This window comes from Bos mutus, chromosome 8 (genome assembly GCF_027580195.1).
Source record: "Bos mutus isolate GX-2022 chromosome 8, NWIPB_WYAK_1.1, whole genome shotgun sequence".
Classification (NCBI taxonomy): domain Eukaryota; kingdom Metazoa; phylum Chordata; class Mammalia; order Artiodactyla; family Bovidae; genus Bos; species Bos mutus.
This window is the reverse complement of record NC_091624.1, coordinates 75,900,839-75,920,316: the sequence shown is the minus strand read 5'-3', so window position 1 is coordinate 75,920,316 and position 19,478 is coordinate 75,900,839. Positions and strand designations below refer to the sequence as shown.

At 38.6% G+C, this 19,478-nt stretch overlaps 1 protein-coding gene across 12 annotated transcripts in view; it reads left to right on the top strand.

Annotated features, from left to right (window-relative positions):
- Positions 1–19,478, top strand: part of PTPRD (protein tyrosine phosphatase receptor type D) — a 572,219-nt gene that overhangs the window by 331,148 nt on the left and 221,593 nt on the right. For all 12 annotated transcript variants that reach the window (XM_070375882.1, XM_070375878.1, XM_070375881.1 and 9 more), the window contains exon 5: positions 16,268–16,456. In XM_070375882.1, coding sequence (XP_070231983.1) covers positions 16,268–16,456 — 189 coding nt within the window. The remainder of the gene's footprint in view (positions 1–16,267; positions 16,457–19,478) is intronic.

Sequence of the window (19,478 nt, the reverse complement as noted above, 5' to 3'; positions counted from 1 at the left end):
ACACATTCTTGAATCACACATCCTGTTTTAAAGATTTCTTCATGTGCCCTTGTAGTTTTCATTATTTATAGTGAAATACCATATATATATTATTTTTTCCACAATACCCTACAAATAAAACTGTCATTACCTCTGTTTGCAGAATCTGTCTTCTCCATTCCAATAAATACTAGCCACAGATTGCCTTTAATACTGTGAGAAATACTACTGACTAGAGTTAAATGATGAAATAGTGTCTTCAGAAAATTTATTTATACATATCTGAATCATGTTACTTTTGTGCTTACTCCTCTTGCCCCACTCCCATCCATGATTAAAGACAGAAGGAGGACGAACATTTGTCTTTACCGTGTTGTAGGTTCAAGGGGCGAACTGTGAAGAGGTGGAGAGAAGGGCAAAAGTAGATTTCTGAAATACTGCAAAACCCTGGCTTAGGAAACTGCTCTTGGATTTTTGAAACAACTCTGGTTTTTAAGTTGGTGATGTTTTACTTGGAAGGAAACTCATCAAAAAATTCATCTTTTATGTAAAACTTTCTCACACAGGTAGGGAAAATGTGTTTGGTAAGCTTATATAAGGAGTGCATGTATGTGTGTATGTGCACACTCACAACAATATTTATTTCTGCATTAGGATGCAAACCATGAGTTCACACTGATACCTCTGATTTGAATCCAAAACCACACAGTTCATTCTACTTTTCTTATTTATGGAAAATTTGATTGCATAAACATTTTTTTTATTGTTATTTGCATTCACCGCAATACAGTGAGGCAGCCAAGATGGATGTTTTCCTTGGCTTTATTTGATTTGAACTCATTAGAATTCCTAACTTTTACAAAGCCAACAAAGAATGGAGACAGGAGCCAAACTGAATTCTCTTTCCATATTTACTATTCCTTTGTCTATTTCTAAAAGCAAAAACAACAAACAGGAATTCAGTTCTTGAACCTTAGCTCTATTATGCAGTTTTGCTTTTTTTCCCTTTAAAAAAGTTCTTGGTGTGATTTTAATATAAATTTATATGAAGTGGTTAATTTAATGTTCAAAATAGAGAACAATTTGCACAAAGTAGAGGATGAATATCATGACAACAACTTGTTAGTAAAAATAAATTATTAATAATAGCAGTGAGGTTTGTGAAAGTGGGTGTTACTGGATTTTTAGTAAGATTTCCATTGCCAGGAATAAATACATAACCCTGATTTCTAAATATTTACTTAAATATCCAAGTATTAATAGAGTTGCTAAATAGGAAGACCTTTCCCTCTCTCCCAACCCTCAATTCATTTTGGATCACAAAGAGTATTATCATTTGCTAAGACCAGACACTAATAACAGTAGGGATTAACATAAGGCCATGTGGAATTGCAGCTATCACATTCACAAAGTGTAATTTAATCTGAGTTTGTATTCTGCTACATGGACAGTAGACATTACTTTGCAATTTATAGGATAATTGCATACATTGCTTTTAAATAACTTTGCTTACTTTGTGCCAAGAATTCCTTACACTTTCCTTTACATGTGAAGATTATTTCAGAAAATGAAGCTTTGCTCTGGAATGCCTGTGTGTTGCTTGTTAGTACATTGAATATTTAGTAGCTGCTAAGGAGACTCCTTGGAGAAGGTGATGGCACCCCACTCCAGTACTCTTGCCTGGAAAATCCCATGGACGGAGGAGCCTGGTAGTCTGCAGTCCGTGGGGTCGCGAAGAGTTGGACAGGACTGAACAACTTCCCTTTCACTTTTCACTTTCATAACTTGGAGAAGGAAATGGCAACCCACTCTAGTGTTCTTGCCTGGAGAATCTCAGGGAAGGCGGAGCCTGGTGGGCTGCCATCTATGGGGTCGCACAGAGTCGGACACGACTAAAGTGACTTAGCAGCAGCAGCAGCAGCAAGAAGACTCTTATCAGCTTATCAGTGTCCAATTTCCTATTCTTGCATGGCATAATTTTCTGAGGAATCTTTGGAGACCCTTTTTCACAGTAACTATCCTTATCAGATCAGATCAGATCAGATAAGTCGCTCAGTCATGTCTGACTCTTCGCGACCCCATGAATTGCAGCACGCCAGGCCTCCCTGTCCATCACCAACTCCGGGAGTTCACTCAGACTCACATCCATCGAGTCAGTGATGCCATAAAGTCATCTCATCCTCTGTTGTCCCCTTCTCCTCTTGCCCCCAATCCCTCCCAGCATCAAAATCTTTTCCAATGAGTCAACTCTTCGCATGAGGTGGCCAAAGTACTGGAGTTTCAGCTTCAGCATCATTCCTTCCAAAGAAATCCCGGGGCTGATCTCCTTCAGAATGGACTGGTTGGATCTCCTTGCAGTCCAAGGGACTCTCAAGAGTCTTCTCCAACACCACAGTTCAAAAGCATCAATTCTTCAGCGCTCAGCCTTCTTCACAGTCCAACTGTCGCATCCATACATGACCACAGGAAAAACCATAGCCTTGACTAGACAAACCTTAGTTTGCAAAGTAATGTCTCTGCTTTTCAATATGCTATCTAGGTTGGTCATAAAGAGATACCTAAATCCACTAAGAAATAAAAGCTTTTCTGATTGATTCATAGCTGTATTAACACAAGCATACCCCTCTGTACATAGTAATTTTCAAAGAGGGTCTTCATTGTATCTTGTTCAAAATTACTTTGGAAGACTAGACCTTATATTTATATTTATTATTCCTTTTGAAATATCATTTACTGACTGGCAGTTTGTTCCTGCTTTCAATAATTTCTTTCTGACTTAGAGTAGCCTTTTACTAAAATTAGACACCATTTTATTTATATATATTTTTTCAGTTTCATTCGTATGCATATCATTTTGATAGTGGCCCAGAAACCTAACTAACTTTGCTAGGAAGCATTGATTTAACTTTTCTTTCTTTTCCCTTTTACTTTTCTGTTTTCAGTCTCTTACTCAGTTCACTTGCAGGAAGATTGATTTTGAATAAAATGGTCATGATGTCAAAACAGTATAAATTATATCCTGCTCCCATCTGAAATGGTGAATAAGAAGCCTTTACACTGTTTTCTTTAAGAAAAGAGTAATAAGTGTTTTCCCCCATCTTCAGGAACTGTATTCTGGCGGGGGGGGGGGGGGAGTCATTCTTATTTGTAGCCTGATAGTGTGGTTTATTCTGAAAGATTTTGATTTAAAAACTCATTTGCTGTTCAACAAAGTAGCACATACTCCAAGTATGTGCTTAACCCTTCAGCCTTCCAGCCTCTGAGACAGGATCTGTCTCTTCTCCCAGCCAAAGCCATTTCGGTAGACGTTCCTTGTCCCATAATACAGAGGAGACCGCTGTGTGGTGTTAGGTCATAGGGTTGATCTGCTGAGTGTGAATCTGGCTCCTTCTCTGGTTTGTGTACTGTCTTTGGGTGTCTGCTCAAATGGAGTTCCTGCCATTTATAACCGTTTATAGATAACTGAAATAGAAATTATAGAAGGATTAAAGACATAGGCACAGTGCTGAATCTGAGCTTGGTAGGGAAATTGTTTGACATTTATTGTCCTTTTCATAATCTTCCATTTCTCATCTATATTTTATTGGCTAATACAATAACAGAATTCTGTTGCTACCTGGAACCAGTGCTAAAAAAATGAGAAGTCAATTGATATATATTACACGATGAATCCTTTTTATATGAAAATATTATTACATCTCATGAAACTTTAGTCATTAGTACTTTCTGTTTAAAAAAAAAAATAAAAGATGACCAAGTATTTGGAATTATTTTTGTTGTGTTTTCCAAAATGTGTTTCTCATTTCATGAGAAATGCTGGGCTGGAAGAAGCACAAGCTGGAATCAAGATTGCTGGGAGAAATATCAATAACCTCAGATATGCAGATGACACCACCCTTATGGCAGAAAGTGAAGAGAAACTCAAAAGCTTCTTGATGAAAGTGAAAGAGGAGAGTGAAAAAGTTGGCTTAAAGTTCAACATTCAGAAAACGAAGATCATGGCATCTAGTCCTATCACTTCATGGGAAATAGATAGGGAAACAGTGGAAACAGTGTCAGACTTTATCTTTTTGGGCTCCAAAATCACTGCAGATGGTGATTGCAGCCATGAAATTAAAAGACGCTTACTCCTTGGAAGGAACGTTATGACCAACCTAGATAGCATATTCAAAAGCAGAGACATTATTTTGCCAACAAAGGTCCGTCTAGTCAAGGCTATGGTTTTTCCTGTGGTCATATATGGATGTGAGAGTTGGACTGTGAAGAAAGCTGAGTGCCAAAGAATTGATGCTTTTGAACTGTGGTGTCGGAGAAGACTCTTGAAAGTCCCTTAGACTGCAAGGAGATCCAACCAGCCCATTCTAAAGGAGATCAGCCCTGGGTGTTCTTTGTCAGGAATGATGCTAAAGGTGAAACTCCAATACTTTGACCACCTCATGCGAAGAGTTGACTCATTGAAAAAGACTCTGATGCTGGGAGGGATTGAGGGCAGGAGGAGAAGGGGATGACAGAGGATGAGATGGCTGGATGGCATCACCAACTCGATGGAAATGAGTTTGAGTGAAGTCTGGGAGATGGTGATGGACAGGGAGGCCTGGTGTGCTGCAATTCATGGGGTTGCAAAGAGTCGGACACCACTGAGCGACTGAACTGAACTAAGTTATGGCACTGTTCATGATGAATATTTATTCAAAGAACAGTAATTGCCATAGAAAAAACATGATGCATGATGACGTAAAAATACACCGAATCTTAGAATTAAAAGAAATGAAAAAAATATTTTTTACTGTGTGTATAACCAAGACCAAGTAACAATTTTGCTGAGTCTTTGCTTTGTGTCTATGAAAAATGGTAATTATTGTATCACCCTTGCATAGTTCAAGCAATCCTAATAAGTCTCCAGTGGTATCGGTGCTTCCAAGTATTAACAACAAAGCTTTGCTGTCCCAAACATTTAGTGTTATTTTTTAAATTTGTTTTGGGGAACAGATTCAGTGACAATATAATTTGTTTTATTTGTTCTGTTGGTTAATCAAAAAGCCTAAAATCTTGTTCAGAGTGAGAAATGAAGGCTTTTTACTAGCTTTTAAGAAGTTACTTGGCACAGACACCACCCTCTAAATTCACCTGTATGTCTATATAATCCCTGTTTCTTTATGATTCTTGTAGAAAATTTTTTCCATTTAGTTTATTGCTGCAGCTCTTGTTACAGCAAGCCTTACAGTCACTTGCTTCTGTTCTATTTAAATCTTTTGTGGGAGCTTGGGATAGAGTAAGTACATATAAGCTGGTATTTTACTAGATGTCAGGCACTAGTGCCAGGCAGTACTAGGAATATTTAATGTATTATCTCATTCAATCTCCAGTCTATGAGTTGGGTACTATTTTTACTCCCAAAGAATCTAATTATCCTACAGATAAAATTAAATCACAGCAATATAGAGATTCTCTGGATTACTTCATACCCGGTGCCTGACCCAGTCTTTGCACAGAGAAGGCTTTCAATAAATATCTGTAGAATGAATGACAATCTATTGGCTGTCCAGTAGATTTTTGAAACTAGTAGTTCAGAAGGTCATTTTCTTTCAGCCTAATGCAACTTTCATAAATCTGAAGATACTTTCTTATTTGTCTATCTTAAGATTAATATATATTTACATTTTTCAAGTGGATTTTTTCTATCTTAGATAGTACTGTTTCTCTAACAGGTGGCTATGAATTTCACCATATATAAAGGGTATAACACTTTATTTAAGAAAATATTCTTCATACTATCCATCTACTACTTGACTTAGGTTAAGAAAAACTTACCTTATGCAACTCTTTCCTCCTTCAAAAAGATAGTTGTGCTTCTGTAACATTATAAGATGAATGCCTTTAAAGCTTCAAAATATCCAGCCACTGTGAAAAGTTTGATCCTGAAAGTGAAAGAAGACCCAGCATCTGCCTCACATGCAGCTGACTGATTCACTTGAATGTTAATGTTTGTTTGAATATCAAGAATCCTATTATTCTAAATATAGGATAGCACAGTAGAGATACATATTCTATTGTGTTCTTTTGAGTTTCATTGTGTTCACACTTAAGGTTTTTGTTATGTGGTTGCCGTTTTGACTTGTAGGTACTTACAACCAACATAAGAAGGAAGGTTTCCTGTAAAATGAGGCTTTCCTGATGGCTCAGATGGTAAAGAGTCCACCCTACAATGCAGGTGATCTGGTTTCAATCCCTGGGTCAGGAAGATCCCCTGAAGGGAACGGCTACCCACTCCAGTATTCTGCCATGGAGAATTCCATGCGCAGTACAGCCCAGTGGGCTATAGTCCATGGAGTCACAAAGAATCAGACATGACTGAGTGACTATCACTTTCCCTTTCGCTTTCCTGTAACTTAAGAAAGCAGGATCTGACCATGTGTTTCCCAGTGCAACAACTGCACTAAATTAAAGGAATAAATTGAACCTCTCAAATGAAAGTTGTTAGCTAATTAAATAAAACCTATGACTATAAAAATGTGAATTAATAACTATTTTGTGAATTTGTAAGTTTAGTACTACTTAAGATATAAGCAGTCTTTATAACTCTAATTCAGAGTTCCAAAGAATAACAAGAAGAGAGAAGAAAGCCTTCCTCGGCGATCAATGCAAAGAAATAGAGGAAAACAAAAGAATGGGAAAGACTAGAGATCTCTTCAAGAAAATTAGAGATACCAAGGGAACATTTCATGCAAAGATGGGCTCGATAAAGGACAGACAGGGTATGGACCTAACAGAAGCAGAAGATATTAAGAAGAGGTGGCAAGAATACACAGGAGAACTCTACAAAAAAGATCTTCACAACCAAGATAATCACGATGGTGTGATCACTCACCTAGAATCAGACATCCTAGAATGTGAAGTCAAGTGGGCCTTAGAAAGCATCAATGGACAAAGCTAGGTGATGAAATTCCAGCTGAGCTATTTCAGATCCTGAAAGATGATGCTGTGAAAGTGCTGCACTCAATATGTCAGCAAATTTGGAAAACTCAGCAGTGGCCACAGGACTGGAAAAGGTCAGTTTTCATTCCAATCCCAAAGAAAGGCAATGCCAAAGAATGCTCAAACTACCACATGATTGCACTCATCTCACACGCTAGTAAAGTAATGCTCAAAATTCTCCAAGCTAGGCTTCAGCAATACATGAACTGTGAACTTCCTGATGGTCAAGGTGGTTTTAGAAAAGGCAGAGGAACCAGAGATCAAATTGCCAACATCCTCTGGATCACCGAAAAAGCAAGAGAGTTCCAGAAAAACATCTATTTCTGCTTTATTGACTATGCCAAACCTTTGACTGTGTGTATCACGATCAACTGTGGAAAATTCTGAAAGAGATGGGCATATCAGACCACCTGACCTGCCTCTTGAGGAACCTGTGTGCAGGTCAGGAAGTAACAGTTAGAACTGGACATACATCAACAGACTGGCTCCAAATAGGAAAAGGAATATGTCAAGGCTATATATTGTCACCCTGCTTATTTAACTTAAATGCACAGTACATCATGAGAAATGCTGGGCTGGAAGAAGCATAAGCTGGAATCAAGATTGCCAGGAGAAATATCAATAACCTCAGATATGCAGATGACACCACCCTTATGGCAGAAAGTGAAGAGGAACTAAAAAGCCTCTCGATGAAAGTGAAAGTGGAGAGTGAAAAAATTGGCTTAAAGCTCACCATTCAGAAAATGAAGATCATAGCATCTGGTCGTATCACTTCATGGGAAATAGATGGGGAAACAGTAGAAACAGTGTCAGACTTTATCTTTTTGGGCTCCAAAATCACTGCAGATGGTGATTGCAGCCATGAAATTAAAAGACACTTACTCCTTGGAAGAAAAGTTATGACCAACCCAGATAGCATATTCAAAAGCAGAGACATTACTTTACCAACAAAGGTCCGTTTAGTCAAGGCTGTGTTTTTGCCAGTGGTCATGTATGGATGTGAGAGTTGGACTGTGAAGAAAGCTGAGCACCAAAGAATTGATGCTTTTGAACTGTGGTGTTGGAGAAGACTCTTGAGAGTCCCTTGGACTGCAAGGAGATCCAACCAGTCCATTGTGAAGGAGATCAGCCCTGGGTGTTTTTTGGAAGGAATGATGCTAAAGGTGACTCCAGTACTTTGGCCACCTCATGTGAAGAGTTGACTCATTGAAAAAGACTCTGATGCTGGGAGGGATTGGGGGCAGGAGGAGAAGGGGACGACAGAGGATGAGATGGCTGGATGGCGTCACCGACTCGATGGACATGAGTTTGAGTGAACTCTGGGAGATGGTGATGGACAGGGAGGCCTGGTGTGCTTCGATTCATGGAGTTGCAAAGAGTCAGACACAGCTGAACAACTGAACTGAACTGAACTGAAGACACTATAGGCGCAGTGATAAAGACTCCACCTGCAGGACATACAGGTGTGATCCCTGGGTCAGGAAGATTGCCTAAAGAAGGAAATGGCAATCCACTCAAGTATTCTTTTTGGGAAATCCCATAGACAGGGCGGCCTAGTGGGCTACATACAGTCCATGGGATTGCAGATTTTGACATGACCTAGCAACTAAGCAATGAACACTGCAAAATATAGTTTGCCTCCTAGATTATATTTAAATTGAGAAGACCAATTTATCCCCAGAACAATTAAATAACGATTAACTGTTTAAATAGGTGCCACTGAGATTTTCCTGATGGTCCAATGGTTAAAACACCACGCTTCCAATGCTGGGGTGGGTGCCAGGGTGTGTGTGGTGGTGGGTTGTGTTTGTCTCTGGTTGGGGAATTAAGATCTCACAGATCATGTAGTAACCAATAAATAAATAAAATTACTTTATAAAAAAGGTGTTTTTTTTTTTTAAAGAAAAAGATGCTGTTAAATAAATCCAGTGGAAATTCAGAGATACCACATGAATAAATGCAGACATGGTTGTCCAACTTTCCTAAGCATGTCTAATTCCAAGTGTTTATGAATACTGTAATGGTGAAAAAGGAAATAACATATAGCCATGCCCTCTGTGAGTTTTGAAAGCATTTAAAGAGAGGCTGCTATGAACTGTTTCCTCTGTATATACACCTAGATAATCAAGTGTATTTGGCACATCTTTTAATATGTCTTTTCAAAGAGTGTACTGCTGATATAAATGGCATGTTTTTTCCTTCATAAACGTGTTTGCTATAAATTCATAAATTAGAAACATGGCATCATGGTAAACAGCCCTTTACTGAAAACTTCTTTAAATAATTTGGGACCAGAGTCAAAGCACCTGTCTGATTGAATTCACTGAGTCCTAGTAAAATTAGGCAGGAAGAACTGCTTCTGGCTACCTTGGAAGGAGGCTGTGGTCTTAGCAGGCAATTCAGTTTTGTGTTTCCTATCAAATAAGAGAGATTGAGTGTTTGCAGAATTGGCACAAAAGCAAAGCATCATTAAAATTGTTTATGGATGAACAATGAAAGCAGTTTGAGCAAATTATGTAAAAGCTATTACTTGATCATTCACAGATATCTGAAGCATAATTCCGTACCAAAAAAAAAAAAAAAATAGTCAGACTCTTTTCCTCTCATATTCCTTTCAAGTTCTGGGGAGGGCAAGGGTTTTTAACAAAAGTTCCACAGCAGTGGGAAGTTAACTCTGAAAATTGCTGATGTTCATGTTTCTCTTTCCTTAATGGAACTGAAAGTTTCATATCAGCATGTTTCATTAAGACCCCAAACAGATTCAAAGAATGTGCTATATCTCCAGGTCTATTATAGCTGCCATTCCAAACAAAATATGTATGACTTCTACGATTCACTAAGCACAAGTATGTAGTAATCTGCCCTTTAATGGCCTCTCAAAATGACAGACGGAATGGCTTCGTGAAGGTCAAGTCTGATTTAAATTGTTGATGAATTAGTAGCTAATTCTACATGATTGAATATTAATATGGAACAGTGATAAGTAAGGCATTTTAAATCTTAATGAGCACTTTAATGAATAGGACAAAATGTTTTTCTTTTCAACTCACGTAAAAGTTTAAAGCTACTAACATAATGACAATTTGTTAATTTTTGATTCTGTATTTTCCTGTGAAAGTTCATGTGCTTAACAATAAAGGATATTGGGTTTTTCTTTTCTCAAGTTTCTGGTACTGTACATTTGATGATCTGTCAAATTGATGTAATCAAATGGCCAAGGCAGTTTTATATAAATCACTAATAAATGTAGAGATGAAAAAAAAAAAAAAACCGATTAACATCTTCTAAACTACGCCCACTGAGATAAGCATACCAATTAGAAATTTCATCATTTCTACTGTTCATTTTATGTTGAATACTGAGTTTTATTGCCAAATACCTGACAGTCAGATTGGAAACAAGCCACAGCTGTCAATGTGTAACAGCTCTGGCTCTGTAAATCTGTTACATTGTGATGTTTCTCATGAAAATTTAATGAAGAATGTGCATTCAAAGGAGTTCTGTGCAAAAGGGGGATGGATAGAATTTAATTACCCTTATTAACAATAAGAAAGGTGCTCTCTTTACATTCTCCATGTGATTAGGATGCAAGAATCATTATCTTTGTTGTGCACTGTGTCTATGGAAAGGGAGCTTTGGAGTGTTCTTTATGAGCCAAGATGGAAAAGAAAGGTCATGCAGACATTTTAGACTGCTTTCCATAGGGCACAAGTCGGTTTTATCAGTGGTCCCCAAGGTGAGGTCTTCATTTCTTATAAATTGTTATCAATTCTAAATTTCTTTGGTAAGAGCCTTTAGTAAGTGGCTCAACAATCTCAAGTCTTTGCCACTTGCCACTGATGGGTATATAGAATATTGGCGTGGTTTTATAGAGAGACAAACTTGTTGAAGAACAGTAATGACTGGTAGAGCAGTGTTCATGCATGCTGTTGTAACTCGTAGTTAGATGCCAATGGAGGAACTCAGTGCCCTGGGAAAGACAGGAACAGCTTAGGAATCCCAAGGTAATTGTTTTATTAACAGAAGTCAGTTGCTTTAAATATGGAAATTGACAATAACAAATTCTAAGAGCTTTTTTAGAAACTCATCTGTAAGTAGTTAGGCATGTAGTTGACTTAGGGGCACTTAAGTTAAACTCTCGCCTGGAAAATCCCATGGTTGGAGGAGCCTGGTGGGCTGCAGTCCATGGGGTCGCTAAGAGTCGGACATGACTGAGCGACTTCACTTTCATTTATCACTTTCATGCATTGGAGAAGGAAATGGCAACCCACTCCAGTGTTCCTGCCTGGAGAATCCCAGGGACGGGGGAGCCTGGTGGGCTGCCGTCTGTGGGGTCGCACAGAGTCGGACACAACTGAAACGACTTAGCAGCAGCAGCAAGGTAAATTATTCTATACTTTGAAGCATTCCAGACCAATGGCTGCCAAGTGAGATGTTTAATAATGTAATGTGTGTGGTGCAGTGGCTTTTGAGCATTTTTCTTTATTTTCTTTATTCTCCCTAATAACATTAAAACTAAGCTTTAGATTTACAAATACACTGAATAAAACTTTAAAGCCATTAAAAAAGAAAAAGCCTGATGAAATTCAAGTGGAATAGAGTATTAAAAGGACTTCCCTGGTGGCACAGACGGTAAAGCGTCTGTCTACAATGTGGGAGACCTGGGTTTGATCCCTGGGTCAGAAAGTTCCCTGGAGAAGGAAATGGCATTAAAAGTATCATATCCTAATTTTCAAAATACTCTTTACCTGATTTGTAGTTTTAAACTTTCCTTGGAGCCTTGAAAAATCATCTTGAAATTCCACTCTTAACCACTCTTTCTGGCACTTGTCCATTGTAGATGTGGGTCTGGCTGACAGCGCACGAGCATTCAAATAAACAGAAGGTATTGCTGCTTCCTCAAAAGAGCCATGCCTTTCAACTTAAGTAAAATGTATAATAGCTCATCGAAGTTAACTCTTTTTTAGTTTCTGGCCGTGGGACAGGAAAATATTCTCTTGTGAATCTGTGTGTCAAACCCAATTGCTTCAGCAACTTTTTTTGGACTTTTCATAGATCACGCTGTAGGACAGCTAGAATCTACTTTTCCCCGTTAACCCCTGATTTTCTCTTATAGTCACCCAGGTTTAATGTTCAGGATACTATCCATTTCTTGGGAGCTTTATTCTTGAGTAGTATTTTGAGATTCTTCTACTATTCACGATCAAAATCTCCTTCCCTCTTTCTGAACTATTCCTCTGATGAACTCTCTACCATAAGTAGTTTTGTACTATGTGTGGTAGAAACCTTTATAATCACTGTGATATATTCATAGTTAGGCTTGGGCATCACAGATTTCTCAAACTCTGTCAATTCAGACTAGCTTTATGGGAAGGGATTTGGATACAAGTGAGGCATGGAGAAAATTTGTGTTGTAGAAGGATAACCTGAGGAGATAAATTGGATTCCCTGGTGGCTCAGACAGTAAAGAATCTGCCTGCAATGCTGGAGACCCTGGTTCGATCCCTGGGTCGGGAATATCCCCTGGAGAAGGGAATGGCTACCCACACCAGTATTCTTGCCTGGGGAATTCCATGGTCAGAGGAGCATGGTGGACTATAGTCCATGGTGTCACAAAGAGTCAGACACGACTAAGCAAATATACATATATTTAAACTAAACAGTATTTAAAAAATACAAGACAGTGCATCTAGGTACTTACTACTACAGTTAATCTGAGGAGGAAAAGATTAAGTCTGTCTGAGTGAGTTTTGAAAAGCTTTATAATGAAGATGGTTTTGATTGTGTGGCTTTCTCAAGACACAGATGGAGTACTCATTGGATATGATTTATATAAGGAATGGTGAGAATTTCAGTGTGGGCAGGAGAAATGTTTCCTTTGAGGAAGGTTATCCATGAGAGGCTGAGAAAAATGGGCTGTGATTTTAAAAGACTTCACTAGCCAGATTTAGCAGATCTGATTTACCCTTTAGATGTTGAGACAGTAGAGAACACATAGATTTGATCAGCAAGGCAGTGGAGTCATCAAAATGTAACCTTTTCCTTTGAAATTGTGGATGTTTAGCAAGACACTGAAGATTATTCCAGAAATCGTAGGGGACATCCAAGTGGAAGATAGGTATCGTGTCTGATTGTTTCTGTTTGTCCCACTGGTTGTGCTCTTGAGTCATTTGCAATTGGTGGGTGATGACAGTTCATCAAAGGTCATGAGGAAGTGATGATTACATCAACTCCAGGGCCCAATTGAAAGTCAAAATGTTTCATAATAGTCTTCAAACAGCCAGATTCTAATGCAAATATTATTGCCCATATAACTAAAATGCCTTCAGTGCCTCAACAGAATATACCTTTCTAACACTGACTGGAAGAACTGGTCATATAGGATATCAATGTGGGTCATTCTTGAGGGACTTAAGAGGACTTTAGTTTCTCAAGATCTAAGATATGGAGAAATTTTGAATAGGGATAGGGAAATAGCAACCCAGTCCAGTATCTCTGCCTGGAAAATCCCATGAACAGAGGAGCCTAACGGGCTACAATCCATGGGGTCACAAAGAGTTGGCACGACTTAGTGACTGAGCATGCATGCAAGGGAGAAATGAACTTTAGATGAGTTGAAGATTCAAAATTGACCCATTTCAACTTTTTAATGACTGAAAGTGCTTCAGGCCTTTGGAATGGAGGAAGGTATTCTCTCACCCCAAGGAATGGATGTTTCCTTGTTGAACTCTTGAGTTGCTTTTGTTCTTTTCTTCTTTTGTAAGGGAAACTTTCAGATACTTTTCTGACAAATTAAAACTCTCTACAGAGGGATTAATTCAGGTTGAACCTGTTCAGTTCAGTCGCTCAGTCGTGTCCCACTCTTTGTGTCCCCATGAATCACAGCATGCCAGGCCTCCCTGTTCATCATCTCCAACTCCCAGAGTTCACTCAAACTCACGTCCATCGAGTCGGTGATGCCATCCAGCCATCTCATCCTCTGTCGTCCCCTTCTCCTCCTGCCCCCAATGCCTCCCAGCATCAGAGTCTTTTCCGATGAGTCAACTCTTCACATGAGGTGGCCAAAGTACTGGAGTTTCAGTTTTAGCATCATTCCTGCCAAAGAACACCCAGGGCTGATCTCCTTTAGAATGGACTGGTTGGATCTCCTTGCAGTCTAAGGCTCTCTCAAGAGTCTTCTCCAACACCACAGTTCAAAAGCATCAATTCTTTGGCGCTCAGCTTTCTTCACAGTCCAACTCTCACATCCATACATGACCACTGGAAAAACCATAGCCTTGACTAGATGGACCTTTGTTGGCAAAGTAACGTCTCTGCTTTTGAATATGCTATCTAGGTTGGTCGTAACTTTTCTTCCAAGGAGTAAGCGTCTTTTAATTTCATGGCTGCAGTCACCATCTGCAGTGATTTTGGAGCCCGCCAAAATAAAGTCTGATGCTGTTTTCACTGTTTCCCCATCTATTTCCCATGAAGTGATGGGACAAGATACCATGATCTTCATTTTCTGAATACTGAGCTTTAAGCCAACCTTTTCACTCTCCTCTTTCGCTTTCATCAAGAGGCTTTTTAGTTCCTTTTCACTTTCTGGCATAACAGTGGTATAATCTGTATATCTGAGGTTATTGATATTTCTCCCAGCAATCTTGATTCCAGCTTGTGCTTCTTCTAGCCCAGCGTTTCTCATGGTATACTCTACATATAAGTTAAATAAACCTGTACTTAAAAAAAAAAAAAATATATATATATATATATATATATATATACACACACACACACACACACACACACAGAGTTTCACTTGAAAGTTAAAAGAAAACCATAATAGACTAAAATAGGAGTAGGTTAGTCCAGCTAACCTGCTTGTTGTCCCTGCCCTCCTAAAACTATCTGTGCTACATCAGTGATTTCCCCTCAAGAAAAAGTTTCCTTCTGAATAGTTGTACTTCTGGTGTGCCTTTCTTTCTGGACAACTTGACTTTCCTTTAAGAATTTTCCACAGTTTGTTGTGATCCACACAGTCAAAGGCTTTGACATAGTCAATAAAGCAGAAAAAGATGTTTTCCTGGAACTCTTTTGACCTGCCTCTTGAGAAATCTGTATGCAGGTCAGGAAGCAACAGCTAGAATTGGACATGGAATAACAGACTGGTTCCAAATAGGGAAAGGAGTACATCAAGGTTGTATATTGTCACCCTGGTATTTAACTTCTGTGCAAAGTACATCATGAGAAACGCTGGGCTGGAAGAAGCACAAGCTGGAATCAAGATTGCCGGGAGAAATATCAATAACCTCAGATATGCAGATGACACCACCCTTATGGCAGAAGGTGAAGAGGAACTCAAAAGCATCTTGGTGAAAGTGAAAGAGGAGAGTGAAAAAGTTGACCTAAAACTCAACAGTGCATGAGATGGTTGCATGCCATCCCCGACTCAATGGACATGAGTTTGAGTGAACTCTGGGAGTTGGTGATGGACAGGGACACCTGGCATGCTGCAGTCCGTGGGGTCTCACAGAGTCAGGCATGACTGAGCAACTGAACTGACACTGATTGTGACTTTCCTAATGGCTCATTTCATAGCTTTCTTTTGGTGCTCACTGACCTCCTCAGACACACGTTGTATAATGACTGCTTCCATGCTGCCAGAGAACTTGATTCATCTCTTGGTCATGGTTTTTAATCACATGTTTGAGCTATTTGTTAGGTTTTCGGCCTCTTCCTGGACTACACTCCTCTGGCCAGAAACAACAGTGTACCATACACTAGCCTAACAGTGCAAGTGCAAAGCTACTTGGATTATGTTAGTTTTTCAGTTCAGTTCAATTCAGTTCAGTCGCACAGTTGTGTCCAACTCTTTAAGACCCCATGAATTGCAGCACAGCAGGCCTCCCTGTCCATCACCATCTCCCGGAGTTCACTCAAATTCACATCCATCGAGTCGGTGATGCCATCCAGCCATCTCATCCTCTGTCGTCCCCTTCTCCTCCTGCCCCCAATCCCTCCCAGCATCAGAGTCTTTTCCAATGAGTCAACTCTTCGCATGAGGTGGCCGAAGTACTGGAATTTCAGCTTTAGCATCAGTCCTTCCAAAGAACACCTAGGACTGATCTCCTTTAGAATGGACTGGTTAGATGTCCTTGCAGTCCAAGGGACTCTCAAGAGTCTTCTCCAACACCACAGTTCAAAAGCATCAATTCTTCAGCATTCAGCTTTCTTCGCAGTCCAACTCTCACAATGGGAAAGGTTACCAGTCAGTACCTCTTGAATCTTGGGTATCTGCCTTCATGACATGTTTGTATCACCTTTTGTCTTGCAGAGGATCAAATTCCCCGGGGCTTCCCTACTATTGATATGGGCCCACAGCTGAAGGTGGTTGAGCGTACACGCACCGCCACCATGCTTTGTGCAGCCAGTGGGAATCCAGATCCAGAAATCACGTGGTTCAAAGATTTCTTACCGGTCGACACAAGCAACAACAACGGGCGTATTAAGCAGTTACGATCAGGTAGGGTCTTGTTACTGTTTCCATGACCTCCTAGAGAATTTTAGTTTTTCTTTTTCGTTTTCTCTCTATTTTTATTTTCATTTTATTTATTTTTATTTTTTAGGTATTAATTTTTCTCCCTCTTCTCTTTCTCTGTTATTTAATGTGTTGTCCGCGTCTGTGATGTCATAACCTGTTTCAGAGTCTTTCTTCTCTTCTCCGTGTTTTGCAGCTTCTGTTTAATCCACATTGCTCACTGCTGTGACTGTATTTTTGATAATTTTTGTTTAGTTTACTGCTCTTCTGCAGTATTTGATGGATTCATTTTCTCCTGTTTCTTTCTTATTTCTGTTTTCTTTTGAAACAAATTTATTTCAACATTGGACTTCATTCAAAACTTGCAAGGAGTTCCAATGGTTATATCCATTAAAAATCAAAAATGTTCATATTAAACACTAAAATGATTCTGTTTTATTAAAGTGTGTTTCTCTGTCTTCTCTACATTTTAACTCATCTAACTACCAAAGTTTAGTAAGTTTGGGCACATCTACTTTCTTTTCACTAATACATAAAACACAGAAATGTTATCTCATAAGTATCCAGATGTATTTTTTATAAAGTCCTTTACAAAGTACCAATGAAAGGAGGGGATTTTTATTAATCTTATTATAATATTATTATGAGTGAGTATTTTGTACACATTTGCCACAGTAGTGTGCGCCCACACTAAAGATTTTTAAACCCTCCAGTGACTGGATCTACAGAAGTCTGCTTTTGGTTGGTGTAGACTCCAGCTTTTGCTTCTCTCTCTCTCTTCCTCTCTCTCTCTCTTGCTACCTGTTGCCCTTTCTCCATCTCCCATCCCCACCCCAAGTTTATTCATTTGCTCTCTTTAGACTAAAAGTAGAGATAATTCTAAATCTGTTAATTTTTAGAGCCTGTCCCTAGGTAATTTCACAGGGATGTATACAGTAAGCTGTTTACTTTGGCATGGGTAGTAATATTGATAATATAATTCTAAGTTGTTTAACTGCCTGTCTTCCCAGAATTCTCAGCTTTTGACCTGTCCTGTGATGTTAAAGCGTCTTGTTAACTGCCTCTTTTGCTTGTTGTCAGCAGAATTGTGTAGATTAACATTCTGTTATTGTAAATAAAGAATTAATTATTCACCTGTAACATAGATGATTTAGTAATAAAGCTTTAACTCTGAAAAATTTGTACCAAATTATAAGGAATATAATAATATTTTTATGCTGTCTTTCTTCTCTCCGTATTTAAATCTCCAGAATCTATTGGTAAGTGCTTAGTTCTGAAGCGCACTTCACCCCCACTAATTTCCATATTCAGATTACTATTATTATTATTAATAAAATGCATGGCATGCATTTTACTAACTGTGAGTGTAGACACAAGATTTCCTTAATGGCGTGCACATTCACACATCCACAGAACTGTTATTGTAAGAACACTATGTAGAAAAATAAAATAATACACAAGTTATATCACACAAATGTAGCAATGTAAGTAGTGTAAGATATATCCAATGAACAGTGTTTGTTTCTAGTTAGTCTTTAGTATTTCCTATAACAGTATATATATATGCATATCTATATATATACTTAAATAGATTAGCCAGTATTTTCCCCAATTCTGGCTTTAAAAATATTGTTTAGTTCTTTTTTTTAAGAATATGAGGCATATAAGATAGAATTCTAACCCTGTATAATCCCAGACCTAAGAACTCATTTGCTTCTCTGATAAAGGCAATGCTGCCTATTGTGGTCTTTGCCCTCTGTGGTATAATGTAACTTGCTTTTATGATCTAATAATACTATCTAATATATTCCTGTTTTACCAGTAGAGTAATTCAAGTTTCTTTTAAGACCTTATTTAATTCTGTAAATCTAATTTAATTCTTCTCCCCAGCCCTAGCCTCCTTCTTCTCGTACTAATGCTTCTTCTTTCTAATCTTATTTGCATTCATATTATCCACCCAGGTGGTACACCAATAAGAGGTAAGAGTGCTGAACTAACGTTCACAGAATGATCTTGCTCATTCTTTCTGTCCTTTCATCACTCTCATCTTTGTCCTGTTTTCAAAATCATTCCAATAATGTCCATCAACTTTATGATTTTCCTTTGTACTGTTTGGTTATGATTGGTGACTCTCATCTTGTGAGTTTTTCTTTTCTTTTTCCTTCTTCTCTTTGTTTTGTTCATTTCTTTCTTTATGAAAATGATTCTTTAAGTTGTGATATGCTTCAAAGAAAGCATATCCAGGTCTTTAGACCACAGACCAGTCACAGCGTACCATCTGTCCCTCTTTTTTTCCTTTTCTTCTTCTTCCTTTTTCCTTTTTTTCTTTTTCTTTTTTCTTCTTTTTCCTTTTTTTTTGTCCAACTGGAGAAAAAAAAAAAAGATCATTTTTTTTCTTCCTTAGCTGTTCTTGTTCCGGACCAAAGTCAAGATGGTCTGGAGAACAGTGGCAGACATGCAGAAGACAGCCTGGAACACCTGCTTTTTGTCTTTATCTTTCAAAAGGTTTTTGCTTTTGTTCTTCTTTTTTCTCTTACTGTCTTAAAAGTCAAAGAATGACCCCCTTCCACCTGATCACACTCGCCTGCAATCTGACAACAGTGCTTTTTTCCCCTCCCACTTCTTTTTTTCTTGGATTACTCGCTTCTGGATTTTTCGAACTTCTGTCCTTCAGGCTCTGGAGACAAAAGGTGCTGAGTATTCTTGGTGGTATGTGGTATTGATGGTTTTTCAGACTTTGACTCAGTGTGCATTTCTTTTATAATTCTTGTTTTGTATTTTTCTTGGGGTTTTGTGACACCACACTGCTAATCCCACTGGTGGATTTTGATGGGTGTCTTAGGGGATCCGTCTCGAGGTCCTCAAGCAGTGGTTGGTTGGCTCTCCGGGCTGGCATAGGCCGTGCTTTTTAACTTTTTTAAAACCTTCTAATTCAATTACTCTTTGTTTTTCAGCAAACGTAATAAATGATTGTAAGTCGTGGCAAACTGGTCTTTCTTTTCTTAAA